At 45.2% G+C, this 20367-nt stretch overlaps 1 protein-coding gene and 1 long non-coding RNA gene across 2 annotated transcripts; one reads left to right on the plus strand and one right to left on the minus strand.

Annotated features, from left to right (window-relative positions):
* Positions 1-788: 788 nt before the first annotated feature.
* On the minus strand, positions 789-3752 carry Ascl1 (achaete-scute family bHLH transcription factor 1). Its single transcript, XM_021724474.3, has 2 exons — positions 2345-3752; positions 789-1974 (listed from the first exon to the last, which is right to left on the minus strand). The coding sequence occupies exon 1, from the start codon at positions 3118-3120 to the stop codon at positions 2392-2394; it is 729 nt and encodes a 242-aa protein (XP_021580149.2). The 5' UTR covers positions 3121-3752; the 3' UTR covers positions 789-1974; positions 2345-2391.
* Positions 2601-20102, plus strand: LOC144378564 (uncharacterized). Its single transcript, XR_013440361.1, has 3 exons — positions 2601-3170; positions 10897-11094; positions 17160-20102. It is a non-coding gene; the product is annotated as an uncharacterized LOC144378564 (long non-coding RNA).
* The last annotated feature ends 265 nt before the right edge of the window (positions 20103-20367 follow it).

The following is a 20367-nucleotide window of genomic DNA, read 5'->3' on the forward strand; positions in this document are numbered from 1 at the left end:
TCATATCATACCTGCTTTTTACTTGAAGTCAACATGGAAAGTGTGTGCATGGGGGGAAAGGACTAGGCCTAGAAGTGAGAGAAAAGGAGTACACCCACCATCAAGGCTAACGTGTGGAAAAGGAGACCTGCCCCCAACACCCCCCCCAACCTTCAGCACCTCCTTCCTCCACCCACCCCTCTCTCCACTAGTTCCTCCAGCCCTTCCATAGACTCACAAGGCTAAACTCAGAAAGTGAAGGTCTGAGAGTGGAGGGGAGGGGAGGACCTTCTCTTTCCAGTTGACTTTTTTTTTTTTGGAGGTGTTTAAATGTACAATTTATTAAAGTGAGATGCAGCCATTAAATCATCTCTTCTCTTGGGGATGTGTGTATATTCATAGCCCAAAAAGTAAAAATAAAAGAGGCCTGTTATTTTTATTTATACCTCAGCAATCTAGTGAAGCCCTAAGCAACTTAGCAGACCCTGTCTCAAAATAAAAACTGGAGCAGGCAGGGGACTGACTCAGTGGTTAAGCATTACTGGGTTCAATTCATCATACCAAAATAAAAAATACATAAATAGAGAGACAGAAGAAAATAAAACACAGATAATATTTTCCTTCTGCAGCCATCACAAAGTTACCACAGGGACTAGGACTGGCCATAGCCCTTAGTCTGGCCATTTCTGCCACTTAGCATGTTTTGGACCACCCTTTTCTCCCCTCCCCCCATCCACCCATTCCCTTTGGTAGTTTAATAATAACTTGGCCAGGGGAGTCAGAGTCAAAGAAGCCTTAGAGACAGCTAGTTATTTTAATTTTTAAAAAAAGGAAAAAAGTTTTATTACGAAACTAGTTTGTATAAAACAGGGTTATACATTTTTTTTGTAAGTTTGTAATAAAACAGTAAGGAAAAAAAAAAAAAGGCAGTGGTAGAAATTTCCAAAAGGCAACCTATCAAAACCAACTGGTTACCACTTTGCGTTTGGACAGTAGCTGCATAAACTTTGTTCTTCTTGAACAGTATTTAATAACATCATTAATACATTAAAAACGTTTCTATAAAGTAAGACACATTGGTGCTGAAGTACATCTGGTGGCATTTTGATCTCACCTATGAGGAGAGTTCTTTACAAAACCACATAGGGAAAACGGCAGTCGCAACGTGAACTACACATCTAAAATATGCAGAGGTAATAGCATTACATGTTAAAGTATCAAGATATACACATTTTAAACCATTTGTACAAAACTTCTATAAATTTTTTCTCTTTCTTTCTCTCTTATGTACAAAAATATCTTAATATATCCCCAAACTGGTTAGGATAGATACAAATAGATTTTTCTTATAATAAAAAAAATTCACAAAAGATTGGAAGCCTTCTATGATGAAAATTGTAGAAAAGACAGTATGAGGGAGAGAGTAGGGTTTGGGGAGGGGTCCCAGGGAACAGGGGCAGGGTTTCAAAGTACTGAGTATAGCATAGTTGCACTGTGGACAAATCTCCACAGCTCATCGGGATGAGGGTTACTGAGATCAGAGACACCAACCCAATTCTATAGGGCTAAGAACTGCACTTTGAGAGAGGGCGGGGAGGTGAAGGCACCAGAGCAAGTGCTTTCAACTCTTCTTAGCGGTGGGTGGGAGTTACTACAGGGCATGCGCTGCTGCCTTCCGCAGGGAGACCACTGTTTTTTGCACACCAGCTGGGTCTTGCGCAGACTTTCAGGTACTAGTTGCTCTTCATATCCCCGTAAGTGATTGGAGTGCAAACATGCTGTTCTGGGCGCATCCTTGATTTCTGAGAGCCTTGTCTCTCAGGCATTCATCAATCAGTGGGCGTTGGGGCTGGTGGCCTGTTCTCTGTGTGTGTGTGTGTGTGTGTGTGTGTGTGTGTGTGTGTGTGTGTGTGTCCTTCTTCTTTCCTTCTTCTTTTATCTCCCTCCCAACATCGCTGATAAGAAAGCACTAAAGATGCAGGTGGTGCGGTCACGCTATAACAAACAGAAGAATAGGAAAAGTTAGTGTGAACGTAGAAGTAGCATAGAGCACCTGAGGTTTCAGGGAGACCCTGTCAGGTAGAACATCTCTTTTGACAAATCCCAGGACCCTATTCGCCAGCATCTCAGCTCCTCACCCCTTCCCTCCACTCCTTGAATTCCTGGTCAAAGCCACTTTCTCAAGGCAGTGTTGAAACCAACAAACTAGAATTTGAAATGCCATACTTTAACAAATTCTTTAAATAAATAAATAAGACCTTCATGTCCGTGAAGTCAGCCTCGCCTTTCACAGACACTCAACAGAAGGATGAAGGACCAAGACTAGAAGATCACCTCAATTTGTCCACCCCCAAATGCAACCTACCTGCTTCCAAAGTCCATTCACACCAGGGCCAGACAAGCCCGAGCCCCTCAGAACCAGTTGGTGAAGTCCAGCAGCTCTTGCTCCTCGGGGCTGAGAGGATCATAAGAGCCTTCGTCGGACGAGTAGGATGAGACCGGAGAACCGGCCATGGAGTTCATGTCGTTGGAGTAGTTGGGAGAGATGGTGGGCGACAGGACGCCAGCCTGGAAGGCGGCGCTCACCGCGTCGTGTTCATCCAGCAGCTGCTGCAGCGCTCGGATGTACTCGACCGCCGAGCGCAGCGTCTCCACCTTGCTCATCTTCTTGTTGGCCGCACCGTTGGGGACGTGCTCCCGGAGGGTGGCAAAGCCCAAGTTGACCAATTTGACACGGTTGCGCTCGCGCTCATTACGGCGCGCCACGGCTGCCGGCTGCTGCTGCGGCAGGCTATAGCCGAAGCCGCTGAAGTTCAGCCGGCGTTTGCAGCGCATCAGTTCCGGAGAGGACGAGCGCTGTCGCTTGACTTGCTTGGGCGCTGACTTGTGACCGCCCCCTGAGGGCTGGCCGTCGGCCGCGGGGCTCAGCTGTGGCGCCTGCTGCTGCTGCTGCTGTTGCTGCTGCTGCTGCTGCTGCTGCTGCTGCTGCTGCGCGCTCTGAGCTGCGGCTGCGGCGGCTGCTGCCGCCGCAGCTGCAGCCGTGGCAAAGAAGCAGGCTGCCGGCGGCAGGAAGGGCTGCTGGGGCTGCGGCTGGGGCTGGGGGCCGGCGCCGCTGCTCTCCATCTTGGCAGAGCTTTCCATGCGCAGCGGCGGCCAAGGAGTCGCAGGATCAGAGTGAGCCCGGATGCAAGGTGCGGGGCAGGCGAGGGGTAGAATCAGAACTTGGGTGCACGAACGGAGAGGGAAGAAGGGGAGAGAAAAAGTGGGAGCCCAGAGGGAAGTTTTTAAAAAAGCAAAATCCCCGGGAGATTTCTTAGGGAGCAAAGAAGGTGCAAATGATTTTTCTCCTCCCTCTTTGCCTCCTCCTCCTCCCCTCCTCCTTTCGCGGGTTGGCTTTGGGAGCCTCGCGTGGCGCTCGCGTGTGAGTCTGTCGCTAGCGCCTTCTTGCTATTAAAAAAATAAGAAGGAAGGAAGGAAGGAAGAAAAAGAAAAAGGAAGAAGTAGCCAAAATCAGTGCTGAGTGAGCTCTGCGGAGTCTCGCGTCTCCAGATCCTCTCTACCTAAAGGTCGCGGTCTCTTGCGCCTGGTCCTGGTCTCTCAGCCCTGGCTCAGGCTGTTTTTATTATTTTGTTAACCCCCTTTCTTTCTTATTTCCTTCTTTCACTCTCTCTCCCTGACCGTCTCCCTGTCGGTGCGCCTTCCACGTTCCCTGGCCAGAAGTGAGAGTGCTGGGCGGCCGGAGCGCAGCCGCCTTTTCAATGGGACACCCAGCCCCACGCGCAGCCCTGGCCCCGCCTCGCCCCCCACTCCCCGCTGCTGTAGCGAGCGGCTGCAGCCCCCACTCCCCCTCCTCTTACCTCCTCCTCCCACCCACTCCCTAAACTCCCCCTCCTCCGCTCCCCTTCCCCCTCCTGTTCCCTGCGCCCGCTCCTTGCAAACTCTCCATTCAGCGGGGTTTGTTGTTGCAGTGCGTGCGCCTGGCGCGTGCCGGACTCCCGGCTGAATAAACAGGCGCCGCGCTAGGAGCGGGCTGCGGCCGGGGGTGGCTCTAGAAAGGGGGGGCCGGCTTCGCAGGAGGGGTAAATAGCTCTGGGAATTGAGGTGTATGGGTAGAAAATTCTGGGGTGACATGCTCTTGGATTCTCCTGAGAAACTGGAACAAAATTCAGGGAAGGGTTTGGGCAGAAAGAGTGGCACAGGGAAGGTGTGAAGGTTAGGGGAGAATTGGGGCTCTACTTTTCCTCTTTACTTCTCCCCACTACTGCTCTCTTGGGGTTCTTCAATGGCAAGAACTGCAGTAGTTTTAAAATTAAAGTGTAGAAGCATGGAATGGAAACAGAGGGACAAGGACTGGACTCTGCGAAGGCTTGAGTTCTAGTTCCGTCCGTCCTCTCAAGAGCTCTGTGGCTCTTTGTAAGTGCTATCCTCCTGAGCCTCGGTTTCCTCCTCTGTGGCCACAGAAGATTAGATTAGATGGTCTCTACCTCCCATCCTACCCTAATAACTAGGAGGTACCCACCACAATGGAGGAGTGCGGAAAGATTATAATTAGTTCTGCAGGGAGGTGCACCTCCCGCCCCAAAACACCTCCTCGCGCCCTGGGTAACCTCGCACCGGTTCCCCAGAGGATTATTTCTAGACTGGCTGCGGGAAGCCCAAAGAGGAGAGCGCTCTGGAATATTTCCGGTCTCTCCAAGAAGAAAGATGTGATGTGGGGTGGCAGAGGAGAGAGTGATGGAGCTTAGGGGACTGGAGGAGCTTCCTTGGCTGTTGGGCAGCGCTGCCGCAGGCTCCTCGGCGGCGGCCTTGGCGCAGCCTCCATCCCGCCCCAGGCGTGTGCCCGGCGGGCCGGTGGCAGGCGACTGGGAGCTGAGCCCGGTGGAGCCGTGTGCTGGCGCCACGAGGGTGGGGGAGGCGCCTGCAGCCGTCGCTCGGCGGCTTGGACAGCGCCTGCCCAGGCGCCCTTCCTGGGCCCTCGGCCTTGGCACTCTCTGGCCAGAACCCGGTCCAGCTTCTGGGGATACTGCGCTCTGGGCAAAGCAAACCAAGCAAATGATCTGGTGGAGCGGGAGGCTGGGTCGCATCTCAGGTCTATAGAGGCAGAATCAAAGTGAGGGCAATCTGGTGGATTTGTCCAGTGGAAATAGTTTTGATCAGAGATCTAAGTGCAGGAGTGATTGTGAATTATCTGAATAATTGCGCTAAATGAACTTCCTTTATGAAGCTGGGTCTTTCTAAAGGGGCGGTGAGAGTGACCCAGGCAGCCACACTGGGCATGAGTGGCTGGTTATGAGTGTTTTCAGAACAATAATGATGGTGGGCAGTAAGAATATTAGCTCCCCAGGTGCATCACGTCTCTTTTCTGCCTCAGTTTCCTCTATGTAGAAGAGGTAGGTTTGGGAAGCATATGACCTAGTCCTGCCAAGAAAGGTCTGTTCTGTAAACCTCCTCACTCACACAGTCCCCAGGCCCCCAGTAACCTGTGTCTTGTTGAATACACAGGATTTCACTGAATCCTCCTGGATTTACTGGGAGGATGTCCTCATCCCAAGAAATAAACCAAGAGGTCTCCAGAGTCACATTTGTCTTTTCAGAAGTTTGGTTTCACCACCCAGGCTGGGCCTCTTGTGCTTTCCAACCTCAGGAAACCTCAGGCCACAGAAAGAATAAGATTATTCAGGAGCTGTCCACCATCCACATGCCCCCACTCTGAGTCCTGGGTGTGCCACTAGGAGGCCTCCACAGGCCCTACCCACTCCTCTCTGACAAAAGTGGGGGCAGGTGGAAAGCAGAAGAGTATGTGGTTAACATCAATGCATGTAAGTGCATTTTAATTCATGTTATGTTGAATCATGCAGGAGCTTTGAATTCCCGTGCAACTTCTATTGTTCTACATTTGAAAAAGGTTCAGAAGAGTCCCAGCTGTACCACTGTGGTACCTTGTAACCTGTAACAAGCCTCATCCCCTCTATATGCCTCAGTTTTCTGATCTGCACAGGAAAAGGCCTACATTAGTTAATTTTGAAAACCATATCTAGGAGCACAGAAAATTTTCTGGTAGCCATGCGTATTCTGGAATGGGGGTTCCAGGCCTATACAGAGATCCTAATTACCAGAGACTTAAAAAATCAGAACAACACACATTGGCCATGAAATGGGCTCTAAATGTAAGTACCTTGTGAAATCTTGCAGTGCAGTGTTCCTGCTCCTTAGCCCCAGCTCTGGAGAGAGGATAAAGGTATAGTAACCCTTCCAAGCAAAAGTACCTGAGAGTGTATCCCTAGTCTCCCTACTCCGCGACCCCAATTCTTTCCACTCTCATAGGCTAAGCCTGCTTCCATACATGCTTTGCAAAGCTTTCCAGAAACCCAGGCATTGTTCTTTTCTTCCTCCAGGAAACTTAAGCACTCCAACGCTGTCTTCACCTGTCTAGATTTCTTTTTAGGAGAATGCAACTCTGCCCTCAGTGATGGTACAGAACCAAGAAGAGTTTTCCTCTGAGACTAGTTTCCTGGCTCATTCTAATCTAGGCCTGGTCACCTCCTATATACACCTCCTGTATGGGAGTCTAGTTTGGAGCAAAGGACTGAGGCTCAAGGGCCAAAATTGGTATCCTGCTTCTCACTCTGTGACCTAGATTATAACACACTTTTTTCCCTCTTGAGAGAACTGGTAGTGTGCTCTCCTAGGCCCAGGGAGCTCCAGAAAAAGCAGAAGGACTTGGCAGGTATCCAGGCTTAATTACCTTGAGTACATCGTAGCTTACCTTCTGGGAGTCTTTGTTTCCTTACCTGTACCATGCAACAGGTACAACACCTATTTTATAAGAGTTGTGAGATTTTGACCTGACACACATGCAGCACTCTGGACTAGGTCTAGATAAGAGATGGATGAGGAAGTCACACTCATCCAGCCTGCCCAGGCAAGGTTTGAGAGAGGGTGTGTTGGTTAGCATTCCCATCACCATTATGAAATACCTGAGATGATTCATTCATAAAGAGAAATGATTTAAGCTCTCCATTTGGGGGATTTCAATCCATAAACTTTTGGCCCCGTGTTTTGGTGGAAGTGCACAGTGGAGAAAGACCAGTCACCTTACAGCCAGGAAGCGAAAGGGCAAGGAGTTCCACAATCACTTTCAAGAGTATGGCCCCAATGACCAGATACCTCTCACTAAGCCCGCTAGTCAAAGTGCCACTTCCCAATAGCGCCACCCTGGTGACCAAGAGTTCTACACTTGGCCTTCTGGGAAATATTCCAGACCCAAAGTACAGCAGAGGAAAAGGTTCAGCTCTTGGCTTCCTGGAACCACACTGTGATAATTGCTCCAGCAGGTGGAAATCCAGTGCTACCATGTCTCCCTGTCTGAGCAGTTAGGGGTAAGTAATTCCTCTTATTCTTTAAGAATGACTGTGATTGGTTAATCAAGGTGATAGAGATAGCAAGCACATGTTTTAATTTGAGCAGTAGCAAGGAGATTAAATGTAGACATGCTATTATTTCATGTGACCTTCACATGAAAGTGGCTGTAGCACAGTCCCTGGCCCAGACATACACATTGGCTTTCTGTGGTTCCCTTGCCACTCAGTGGGCCTGACTCTGAACAAGTCATCCAGGATTTCAATTAACCAGGATATTTGAACAAGGTCCCATTTATCTGAACATGGGAAGAAGAAAACAACTCACACAAGAAGAGTTCTGATACCTTCACTCACAAATGGGGTGCCTTTTGCCTATTTGTCAAGGCTGTTATGAGAATGAAGTCAAATGCTGTTGCTGAGTTTGCTTTGCAAATATCCCACTTACTCCAGGAATTGCCTTTCCATTCTTTCAACTAGTAGCATGCAAACAGAGTTCTGTCTTCAGGAGAACAAGACACTGACACTCATTGGTAAGTATTACCCCAAATATAGGTATTCTGGGAAAATAGAAAGGTTTGATTTTTTCCTACACTACAATAAGTGAATTCATTACTGTACCTTCAAACCACTTTCCTATGTCAGAACCTCCTGGAACTGGACCGTGCTTTCAATTAGCTCTTATCCACACCTTGCACCAAGGTCCACTTAGGGGAAAATGACTTTCTCTTAATGATCCATACAGATCTGCAACCCAAAATTCGGAGACCTTGTTCCCTGGAGTCTCTTGCCACTTTAATTTCCACTCACAGCTGAAGGCCAGACCAGAATCATCTTTTCTCACATGCTATCCTCAAGCCCCAGAATCCTCTGACCTCTTTCTGTGGAACCAAGATATGTCTCATTAAAAAAAAAAAAAAAAAAAAAAAAAAGCCCATCTACATTTTTTTTGGGGGGGAGAGCAAAACTAAGTTTGTCATGGGGATGAATAATTTAATAAAATTGTTCTCATAGTGTATCTTGAATAAGGGGCAAAGAGTGTACAAACATAAACACAGGCATTTGATTCTGGATTTGGTCACAAGAATTTTTGTGTCCTCAATTTGGGGGAGACCTAAGTCCCAGAAGTTTCAGGTATTTTTTAAAAATATTTTTTAGTTGTAGAAGAACATAATATCTTTATTTATTTACTTTTATGTGGTGCTGAGGATTGAACCCAGGGCCTTGCTCGTGCAAGGCAAGCACTTTACCACTGAGCCACAACTCCAGCCCAAAGCTTCAGGTAGTTTGAGAAAAGTTTGAGTTTGCCCTGAATTAATTGCTAATACGTGTTTCTGGCAACCATATGTACTCTGACCTGCTGTGCATAGTACTCTGAGCGTGTCTTCTCAGAGAAAAGGAAAAGTACATTACTGCCCAATCTCCTGTCTCCGAAGGCACTCTTGCCAAGGTATACTGAGGGAAGACCACTGTGGAGTTGGAGTTTCTGTAGAGAGAGGGCTTGCTCAGAGGGCAGAACAGCACAGCCTGCATTTGGCTGGGCTCCCCTCGTTGGTCAAAACAGCCAGGCCTGCACCTGCGTGAAGGAATTCAGACTTACTAACAAATCTATTCGCTTTTTCAATATGCCTTAAAAAGAAAAAAAAAAGTTGAAAAAGTGCAACACAAAAAGCACAAACTATATTTTATTGTGGCTTTTTGATGAAGGAGGAAAAGTGCGGGGGGTGGGGGTGAACAGGGTAATTTGCAGCCACCTCACAAGTCCTTTTGAAGTTCTCCAAATAAGGAGAAGTAACGCTAAGTCTTTAGTTTTTCTAAAGCCCCATTTACATTATGATTAAATACCTTCTTTGGATAAGCATAAAGAAAGTCGTTAATCTATATAGCTCTCCCAAGAATCAATACATTCTCAACTTTTGTAGGATTTGTTACACTCTATTTTGTTACAGTAGGCCAGCTCTGCTCTGTCTAGGCACATGGCTCTCCTTCCCTCTCCCTCCCCATCTCCTCCAAGAATGAAAATAAAGTAAAGGTCTTTCATGGTAAACAAAACCAGCTGATTCTTCACAGAGAACCCCTGAATAGCTGGAGAAGAAAAAAAAAACTTACAATAAATGGTGCATTTTTTTCTCTGCTGGGTATAGTATTCAAGGATCAGGGCAGTATTCAAACAGAGGTCCATTTTTTGCTCAGCAAGAGAGTTTAGAAAAGAAGCGTGGGGTCCATTCAGAGCCTTCCCCCCTTCACAATCGCAGGGCTCTATGAAACCTATCTTCCATGCCTTGTCAGAGTGTTTCTGGGGGCCAATTAGTGCTTTGTTGCACGGCTTCTTTGCTGAATCTTTGAGCAGCAAGAAAAAGCGCTCTTGAGTCTCCCCTTATTTTGACCATTTCAGTCATTACTCAGTGTAATAATTAATATGACAACTGGACGCTCGAGTTTGTATAGAAACACCTCAGCTACAGGAGCGAGCTTACAGTGGGTGGTAACAAGCCGCACATTGGCCCCAGAAGCCACACACACAAAAAAAGGAATGAATGGCGACGGAGAAAGAGAAGGAATAAAGATAAAATAGTTGGCACAACGCAGAGGGACATAAAACAGACTCAGAAAGGAGAGGGAGGGGGAGAGGGGGACAATTAGAAGGGGAGGGGGAAAAACACCCTACAGAGGTTAACTTATTTTGAAACTGTTTTCTGACTAGAACCATGGACAGGAGTGGCCAGATTTCAGCCGTCCTCTTTCCCCCCCAACTGCGTAGACCATCTAGGGGCTTTAGTTTCTTCCCAGAGCTCTTCAGGAAGGTGTACCCAACAGTCAAGCCAGCCCAAGTCTCAGCCCCTTGCTCTGGGTTTGACTTCCATTTTTTGCAAAAAATTCTGTTCCCTTAGCGCCAAGTTCCATCTTTGTGGATCCAGAAGAGCCTGCGCAAGTGTAGACCAGGAGCCACTTATGTGGTGCACTAATTCCCCAGGGATAAATTTTGACAGTAGGACATTCCAGATAGACCACTCTAACTCTGCCGTTTGCACTAGCTACACAGTGCTCTGGGGGACTCCTGAGCCAGGAAGGGTCTCTCTGGTAGCGCTGCGCCCCAGCGCCCGCGCGGTGCCCAGTTCCACGGTGCGCACAACTGCGCCCAGGGGTTGCGACCCGCTCCGTGTCGGCATAATAAATAATTAGAGGGTTTAAGCGTGTTAGCCACAGCTCATGCTAATGAGCCAGATAAGGGCTCACGCTAACCCGAAGTGACAGTTTGCATATAGGAGGGAAGAAAAAAGCCCTGCTGTTTACCCCAACTTGATGCTACTTCTCAAATTCATACATCCCCAAACCCCTTCTTTCGTTCTGATAGCCCTCTAATCACATGCCCCCCACCCCCTTCCAGCCACACACTACTTTTTGACCCTTCTGCTGCCTTTCACCCATGGAGGCTGCTCGGTGACGTCACTTCTCCGCCCGGTGCCTATCTGACCAACGCGGAAAGTTCACTTGCAGCGGGTTTTGAACAGACCCAACCCCTAACCGATGTGGTTCTTGTGTCTTTTTCTCTACACAGCACGGAATGCACCAAGGCTCCATCCTCGTGCATGGACTTTGAGATCAGAGTCAGGGGCCTCTGAGCTCCCGCGCGCCAGGGGGTGCTCTCCACAATCATCTGGGCGAAGGGAGCCACCAGCGGGGCAAGGAACCTTAGAAGCCCCGAAACGCTCCTGCCGCCTCCAGAAAGCAGGGGCAGTTTACCGAAGTGACTGAGGTCAGTCGTGTGTCCCCATTGTGTGGCCACGTGTCCTGTGTCCATCATCACCTCCCCAAAGTCCGGGCTCAGCCCGACTCCTTGCGGTGCGGCCCGGGAATGCTTTGGCTTATAAATCAGCCCTCTGGTCTCCAGCCTTCTCCTCCTCAGGGCAAATCTGGACACTGGCCCTGCAGACCAAGAGAATCTAGTTTACTGGTAAACTATTAGGGAATCAGGGATGGTCAAGGCATAGTGACTACCAGGATTAACTTTGCATCCCCAGGATCTGCTAATGAACTCTTTCCTCCCTCGGGACATTCTTCCCCAGGCCCAGCATTTGCAGCACAAGTGAGGAACACTAGGTATTCTCAGTCCTCTGTTGGGAAAGGAGAAGGGGAGGAGGGAGGAAGAGAGTGACATTCTATGTGGATATTCATGGACATGGAAACTTAAAGACACTAGCAAAGACAATTAAATTAGTTAATGTTTGTAAAAAATGACAGTTCCTGACATATGGGAAATATGTTAAATATTAGAAGCATAATGAAATATGTAACAGGAGGTATATGCTATTCATCTCAGATGTTAAAAAATACAGCTTAGATTTTAAAATGATAAGTGTTCATTTGATTTATCAAATAACTATGGAACATAACTAAGATAAGTAAGACACCATCACAGCCTTGAATACACTTGTAGTTTAATAGATGGAAAAGGGGGTAAGAAAAGAAAGTCCATTAAAACACAAAAGTGGAACAACAATGGAGAGCATTCTTCTTCCATCTCCATTTCTCTTTGGACCTTCACCCTTCCCCATCTGTCAGGCTATCCCCAAATAATTACAAAGTCTAGGTAAAAGCCGGTGGACTGCGAACACATCCTATCGTCCAGCTTCTCCAACAGATGTTCCCAATATGACAAATCTTCAGCAGACACTAATGAAGGAAATGCAGGTATTTGCCTAAACCACTTGAAGAGAAAGATTCCAGGATGTTCTAGAACTTTCTGACTTTGCAACCCCTGGCAAGTTGTTCATTCTCTCTTAGGATGTTCTCAATTTACAAACTATGGGGAGTGAGCAATATAAATCCCCTCCAGTTCTCACTATAAGACAACACAGACCGGGCCATATCACTCTCTAGCCACAATTCCCCTCTTTGTACAGCCAAACATTCTTTGCTGTTCTGCCCTCATTTCACCCGCCAGAATCTTGGAAGGCAATGACGTCATCACCAGTTTGCCGGATTATGGCTTCTGGCGGCCAGAAGGCGGCATCCTGGGATCATGGGATCCTCAAGGCTTTAGCCCTGGGGACCAACCCAAAAGGTGGGTCGTTGGGTCATCGGGAGTCACATTCAAAGGGATGAAACTCACCACTGTTGCCAACAGCTGTCTTTTATGGCCTGGGCAGTTTCTCGGCTGGGATTTGGGGACCTGGGAAACTACATCCTTCTTTGCTGGTTGTGTGGGTCGCCCGCCACCTGCCGGCCATTTCTCAAACTGCAGCGGGAACTGAGAAAATTCTGCAATTGGATCCAAAGTATCACCTAGTTCAATTCTATTAATTCGACTCCACAGAACATTGTGCCGCCCGTGTCACATGCCCTGGGATACCCACATTAGAGATTTATCTGAGATACTTCTGATATGCAAATTCTGAAACTTCACTCCAGATCCACCAAATCAGAATCCCTTTTACACGTGAATGATGGGCAGTTCTCTATCTAGAGGTATTAGAAGTGATAAGACAGTTTCCACTCTCTAGACCCGTGAAGATCGAATGTCTTCTGATAAAGAAGCTACACTAGTCCGTTAAGCCTTGGGGGATACCCTACTGACTTTGAGGGAGGAGGAGAAGATGGGTAATTTGGTACACAGATGGCCTTTGTTGCCAGCCCTGATGAATTGTCAGAAACTTGCATGGGGAAGAAAAGGACGGTGTGAACAACCTGTCCAGCACCAGGCCTTTCGCTTCCTTGACTTTCACAACTCCAGTAACCTTGATCTCCATTGGAGGCATTCCTTTTGAGCTACATCTTGGACTTTGACTTCATTCAGAACAGTAGCACCTTGGAAAGTTTGACCAATTTACCCATAAATCTCTAATTTATCAAATATCTTTCCATCCTAAAAAAAAGTCAAGCCAGGAGTGGTGAGGCATGCCTGTAATCCCGGCCGCTTGGGAGGCTGAGGCAGGAGGATAGGAGGATCAGAGTCAGCTTTAGCAATTTAGCAAGACCTTAATGAACTTAGTGACCTGGTCTCAAAAAAAAAAAAAATCATAAAAAAGGCTGAGGTTGTGGCTCGCTGGTTAAGCACCAATGGGTCCAATCCTTGGTAACAAAAGAAAAAAAAGTCTTGAGAGAAAAGAAAGTTTGAAAGCCCACTTTCAAACCTCAACCAAATTCCTAGGTGTACAGTACTCTATACCTATTATTCCACTCATTTCTCATTTGCCTCTCTTGGGTTTGCCCTCCACTGAAGGTCCTCATTGCAATAGTTAATTTTAAATGACAGCTTGACTGGGCCACAGATTCCCCAGATAGTTGGTTATGTATTACTATGATGATGACTCTGGAGGTGTTTCTGGATGAGAGTAACGTTTGAATTAGTAACCTGAGTAAGGCAGATTGCTCAGTGTGGGTGGGCATCATCCACCCTGTTGAAGACCTTAATAGAACGAAAAAGGATGAGTAAGGGTGAATTTTCTCTCTGCCTGGCTGTCTGTGTACTGGGGCATGGGGCTTCTCCTGCCTTTGAAGTCATACTTTGGCTGGAGCCATACCCTGAGTCTTCAGTTTGTTGACTGAAGAACTTGAGAACAAATGAACCAACTCCTTCTATATTCCAAATATCTACCTACCTATCTACTATCTCCCTAAACACTACCTACCTACCTAATCTCCTACAGGTTCCGATTCTCAGACTAACACATACCCATTAATACAGTACTTTGCTAGATGTAATAGATGTTTCACATCTTACCTTATTTGATTGCTTCACTGTATTTGGCTCTGCCGGGACTCAGCTGGTTGTTTTCTCTTATGTCAGGTACCTGGTTCTCATCCTTCAATCCTTTTACTTTCCCAGAACTCAGATTTTAGTTGCCTGTTATGAATGGAATGCCCTCCACCCCCACTGACAAGCTGCCCTTAGGTTTTAATTACCATCTCCTTTGCTGATGACTCTCAAATTCTTATTTCTAGCCTGACTCTCTCTTTGGGATCCCAAACTTGTGTGTCCAGCATTGCTACTAGAATATTCCCTGTATAATATTTGAAATCGGGTTCATCATTCTTACTCCCTCAAATTTTTCCCTCCTCTTGTGTTCTGTATTTATGAGTTTGGCATCATTCACCCACCCAGAATCCCACCCCAAATCCTGGGAATCATTCTATACTCTCACCTTCATACCCTCTCCATTATCACTAAGTCTTAGCAGAAAAATACACATGTACATTTCAATGTATATGTTTATATTGTACATATATAATGTATGCATATGTAATGTTTATATAATATATATGTAATATGTATAATGTAAGATATATATTACCATTGACCCCCCCATATCCACAGGTTCTGCATTTTTGGAATAAACCAACTGCAGATTGAAAATATTTTAAGAAACATTTCTGTACTGAGCATGTACAGACTTTTCCTTGTCCTTATTCCATAAATATAGTAGAATAATTAAATACATAGCATTTGCATTATTTTAGGTATTATAAGTAATCTAGGGATGATTTAAAGAAAACAGGAGGATGTGCATAGCTTTTATGCAAATACTACCTCATTTTCTATAAGGGTATTATGGATTTTGGTCCTGGAACCAGTCCCTTCTGGATACTGAAGGAAGGATTGTCTAAATCCCTTCCCTCTTATCTATCACCAATCCCATTGCTTAATTTCAAAATTCTCCCAACTCCATGGTCTGTTTCCAGTTTCCTCCCCCTGTAATACCTTTTCCTTGTCGCCACCAGAAACATGTGATTAAATGATGTGGTCACACGTTTAAAGGCATCAAAGTACAAAGAATATTGCTTTATATCACATCCCAGTCATCTTTTAAAACTTAGTGTACTCTACATTTCCTCTACTGAAACCTTTCCATAGCTCCCATCATTCTTAGGACAAGAACCCAGTCCCCTCAAAGCTTCCTAACAGCAGGGATTAACCTCTTTCTGGTTGGGATGTAGAATAAGGCAAAGACTCCACAATGCTGGAAGGAGTTAATGAACTTGGAAGGACTAAAGCAGTTTAAATGACATAGGCGTAAGCATCTATGACACTGAAAGTGGCATGCCAAACACTTTTCTAATTAATTTAATGGACTCAGCAAGACTATCTTCTTCCTCCTTTCCTGTCTGCAGCCTCATTTGTCACCTGACATTGTTTCTCTAGCATCACCAGTGATCTTTTTATGTGAGTATCTCGCTAGTCTCAGGTCTCCTCTTCAAAGAACACACAGATCCTGGTATATAGCCGGCAATTCATAAATATTTAGTGTGTTTGATATTGATGGTATCACACAATCCTTCATGAATATTTCCACTAAAGTATGAGAAAGGACCCAGTAAGAGGAGTAAGGACCATGTGTTGGTGATGTTGAACGGCTGTGTTGGTTGTGCAGGACGACAGGAAGCTTTGACAGACAGACGGTTTGAGTGATGGGCTGAGAGAGTTTTAAGAAGAGAGATGACCCTGTTTTGTCCATGGAAGATAAATCCGGAGCTATGGAAGGTGGGTTGGAGGGCATAGACTCTGAGTGCTTTAAACCCCTTTCCTCATCACGAGCTAGTTCAGTGTGGGTACCGTGGTCATTTATTTCTTCAACAGACACTAGAATGTAAGTCTCAGGGGGCAGGGACTGTCTCCATTTCAATCATAATGGTTTTTAATGTCCAGAAACACCTGGTTAGATATTCAGTAAAGATTACTGTATAAACATTTATAATTTACTTGCTATATGCCAAGCATTTGACAGGTTCCAGGATGCAATAATTAAAAAAAAAAAAAAAGACATTCTGTCCCTGTTTTCAGGGAGTTCACATCCTTTTTGTAAGAAGGCTAGCAAAGAGGCAATTCTGAATGCAAAACCAGAGTATCAACAGTTCACTGAGGGAGATCAAAGGAAGGGACATCTGACTGTGGGTGGGGGGGAGGGAAGGGAGGTGAGAACATTTAGGGGAGCAAGAAAAGAAGAAATCCCACATTGAAGTCTCAAAGCTTGCATTAGAAATAATACCTGAACCTTGGGTCACTTGGTGAACAGTCGCACTAAGTCTCTCCGAGGCTCAGGCTAGGCTTTCTAACCAAGAAATGCCCACAGCCCTTTCCCCTGGTATCTTCTTCCCTCTTGGCCACTACCACCTACCCTAGTGCCCCCCCTCCACCCCCACACAGTGCTTGACCTCTGCCAGGCTTAACCCTTACCCACCCTGTGGCCAGTGCTGCTTTTATCCCGTTCTTCTAAGACTTTAAGCTGGGTGTGGACAGGGTACTTTCCTGTCTGATTCACAGAGTTCTTCATGGGATGAGGAGGGCGATCCAAATCTGAGGAGCCTCAGGCTTGTAAAACATTGAGGCACTCCTTAAGAAATGGAATAAAAGTATCTAAATATCAAATCAAGTAAAGGAATGAATAATGTCCTTAGAACAGAAATCCAAGGAAATTATTCATTGCTAAAAGCTGGGAGAATGCTGTAATTAATGAGTTGTATTATAAATTTCTATAGTAACCTTTTCTGTATCTTTTGGTGCCTACTCTTAGGCCATCTCATGACTTTTACTCGCATTATCTTTAGAGAACGAAAAGTTTTGTTTTTTGTTTTTTTCAGTAACATTTGATTGAAATCTACTTTTTGTTATTGATATTTTGGATGCATAAGGAATATCACTTTACACACAAATATATGGATTATTGATAGAACTATGGTAGACATGTGCCATACAAATCCAAGGGCCTCTGATACATTTATTTCATATAGTTGTCATCAAAAAAGAAAAATAATCAGTGTGGTTAAATTACTTATGCTTTATTATCAAGTTTATTACTGACAAGCAAATTCTATTTTGTCCAGGGATTAAGAGACAGATGTCAGGGGAACACACTCTCCAGAGTTATCAAGATCTTCAGACCTGGGGACTACACAGTGGACAGTGGATGTGCTCCTGGAACCCTTTCTTATACCTAGACAACCAGCAATCACTCACCCCTCTAGTGACGGCAAGTGACATAATCAACTCCACCATGATCACATCAAATGTATCCACATCTTAACTTCTTATCTAGTTTAACTCTCTGACGTTGGCAAATTTTACAAAATAGATGACATTCATAAGCAGATAAGCCAACATCTAGGGTCTCTTCAAACACCTTGGTGACCATGTAGATGTGGGGCCCTAAAGCTTTAACTTTGTTAGGTTCATGATGAACCTGTCAATGTTTCCTAGGGAGTTAAGCAGCAAAAACATGTTGAATGAATAAATGAATGAATGAGTAGATTTGCACTGAGACGACTCCTGTGATTTTGGACACATCACTGAACTTCTCAGAGTCTCTTTCCTCCTTTTCAAAATGAGAATAATCACCTGTATCTTACATCTGTATCTTATGGACAATGCACATGAAAAAATTCTATAAATCCTAAAGTAAAATAATAAGAACATATTTTAGGAACAAGACATACAAAGGAAGGTGAAGATTCTCCTCCTTTAACTTAATATATTGCAATGAGTCCCAGGTCCACCCGGATCTTCTCAGTGGTGTCTGGAGACAGCAACTCAATGGTCCTTCTGGAGAAGAAAGAGGTGGAGCCCTCACTGCAGATGATATTGTTTTCATCTGCATAGCATAAGCCTACGAGGCATCTTTAATATGTATCTCATATCTAGGTTCCCATTGGGAAAACAGCAATCACGCTACCACTCTGCTTTTACCAAGAAACTGAGCACGATGGGCTGCGTGCTTCCCTAGATGCTTTCCAGAAGGTCTCTTAGGAGGACGATGACTGCAACCAACCATCAAGACCCAGGATTTCAAATGGTCAAACCTGCCAAGGCCCTAAGGGACCAGCTGTCTCTGAGTGGGGGGTGTTTATGCCTCCCTCTTCACTAAGCACTTGGCTTTCCTTTGAGAGCCAGAGGGAGAGAATAATGGGACTTTACCCAGCCTAACCTCCCAGTCGTTTTCCTCCTGTCTCACGAGACCCTGATATTGTGGACTCCTCGTCCATACGGTGGGAATCCTGAAATCTTATCTCACTGAAGCGTAGAAAAGATGAAATAAGATAACCTCTGCAGTGTGCCTGGTTCTGAATAAATATCTAGGTGTGTGAAATATATATTCGCTTCATTCTTTTCCCATAAGGGATAAAAAAGAAAGAATAAAGCTAAGGGATGGCTCATTTTTGTCTAATGAGAAATTCAATGTGGCATTCATTGGGCAGATTCTCGAGGGAAAATACTTTTTCATTGCAACTTTCCTTCTTTTCATATGTTCACATGGAAAAATATAAATATGACACTCAAAATATCATTTCTAATCCCATATTCTAGACAAAATTCCTCTTTCCAGTCTCTTTTTATTTAATTTTTTTTGTGTATATACTTCTTGATGTATTTATGTAACAGATAATACAAGGCTTTCTGCCTTATGCCAGTAGCTAGTTTAATTGTGTATTTTAAGAAGTGATACGTTTTAAGATCTTAAAAAATTTTGTGTCTGCATCTATTTATAAACAAACTCATTTAATTATTTTCCTGTTGCTGAAGATTTCACTTCTCCCCATACTTTTTGGGATGGTATCACCTGAAACACTTTTATTCATAGTTTTCTACATTTCTGCTTAAACCATCAAGACTTGAATGCTTCATATGCATAAGGCTCTGTGTTTAGTTTTGAAAACTTAAGAAATATTAAGGTTTATTTTCTGGCCTGCAAGTTCCTGTTCTGGGACAAGAGACAGAAGAGTGAAGATAAGACTGCAAGAGAGCATGAGTTTATGGAAGAAATGTCCAGGTGCTATCCGAGCCCAGGAGAATGACCACTTCTGACCAAGGGCAGTGAGCCAGAGAAAGCTTCTTGGAAGAGGAGGTGTTTGGGTTGATGGATTCGGTACTGTGTTAGTCAGTGTTCTGCCGCTGTGGCAAAACGACTGAGCTCATCAACTTAAAAAGGTTTGATTTGGGCTCACGTTTTGGGGATTTCAGTTCATGGTTGATTGACCCCACTGCCTGGTGGCACAGTACCTCATAGCAGTAGGAGCTGGTGGATAAGGCTGTCATCTCATAGCAGCCAGGAAGCAAAAAAGAGAGAAAGAGGAGGGGCCAGCCTTCCAAAAAAACCTTCAAGGGCACATCCCCAATGATCTAACCTTCTTCCACTAGACTCCGCCTCCTGAACGTTCTTCTACTTCCTAACGGCACCAAGGACTGAGGACCAACCATTCAATATGTGGCCTGTAGACACTTATCCAAACCAAAACAAGTACCAACCCTTACTTCTAAGCCTTGTCATTAGGGAAGCCTCCCTAACATTGATCTTGGATTATTTTTTCAGATCAACACTTACCCTTCTCTACTTGGATTTGATGTCCCTGCTCTCTTAGCCAGTGGCTGAGCTTGCTGTGTCCCCAAGTGTCTTCAATTCCTGAGTGATGCTGCCCTGTGCAGCATCTGGTTTCCACCCTTCTGTGTCTTTGCTATAGTGATAATCAGTGGGGGCTTGGTGAATTAGTTTATCGACCTGCCAAACAGCTGTGATTCACAGTGTTTAGCTGATTTCCATGACGTAAACATTCACAGTGCGCCTGATGTCAAACTACCCACATGATGTCGCTAAAGACACATTTGGCAAGAGATATGCAGTAGCTTATTATTATGTAATATGTTTACTAAACAAATTCAGTGGGCATAAATAACGTAAAGAGCATAGGTAGTAATAAAATGTAGTAAAATAGTGAGAATGTAATGGATTTTTGAGTATTTATTGTGTTTGTTTTTAATAAAATTTACTCAATTGCAAGTTTACACAATTTGTTTTTTTTATCAGGCGTGCATTTAGCAACAGGCTCACAAAATAGTTGAAAAATCATCTCATGAGAGTTTGCATGAGCTGCCTTTAGCCTACCTCTGGCTAAAGTGAACCAGCTACATGAACTGGTCTTGCTCACTTCTCTGGACTTAGCCCATACTCTCTCTCTCCTCCTCCAGCCTCAATGGGCCTATGTATATTCCTGAGAAGAATCCCACTTATTTACATTTTAGAGATCTTGTAGAGGTGTTCCT

The sequence above is a fragment of the Ictidomys tridecemlineatus genome, chromosome 6 (assembly GCF_052094955.1).
Source record: "Ictidomys tridecemlineatus isolate mIctTri1 chromosome 6, mIctTri1.hap1, whole genome shotgun sequence".
Lineage (NCBI taxonomy): Eukaryota > Metazoa > Chordata > Mammalia > Rodentia > Sciuridae > Ictidomys > Ictidomys tridecemlineatus.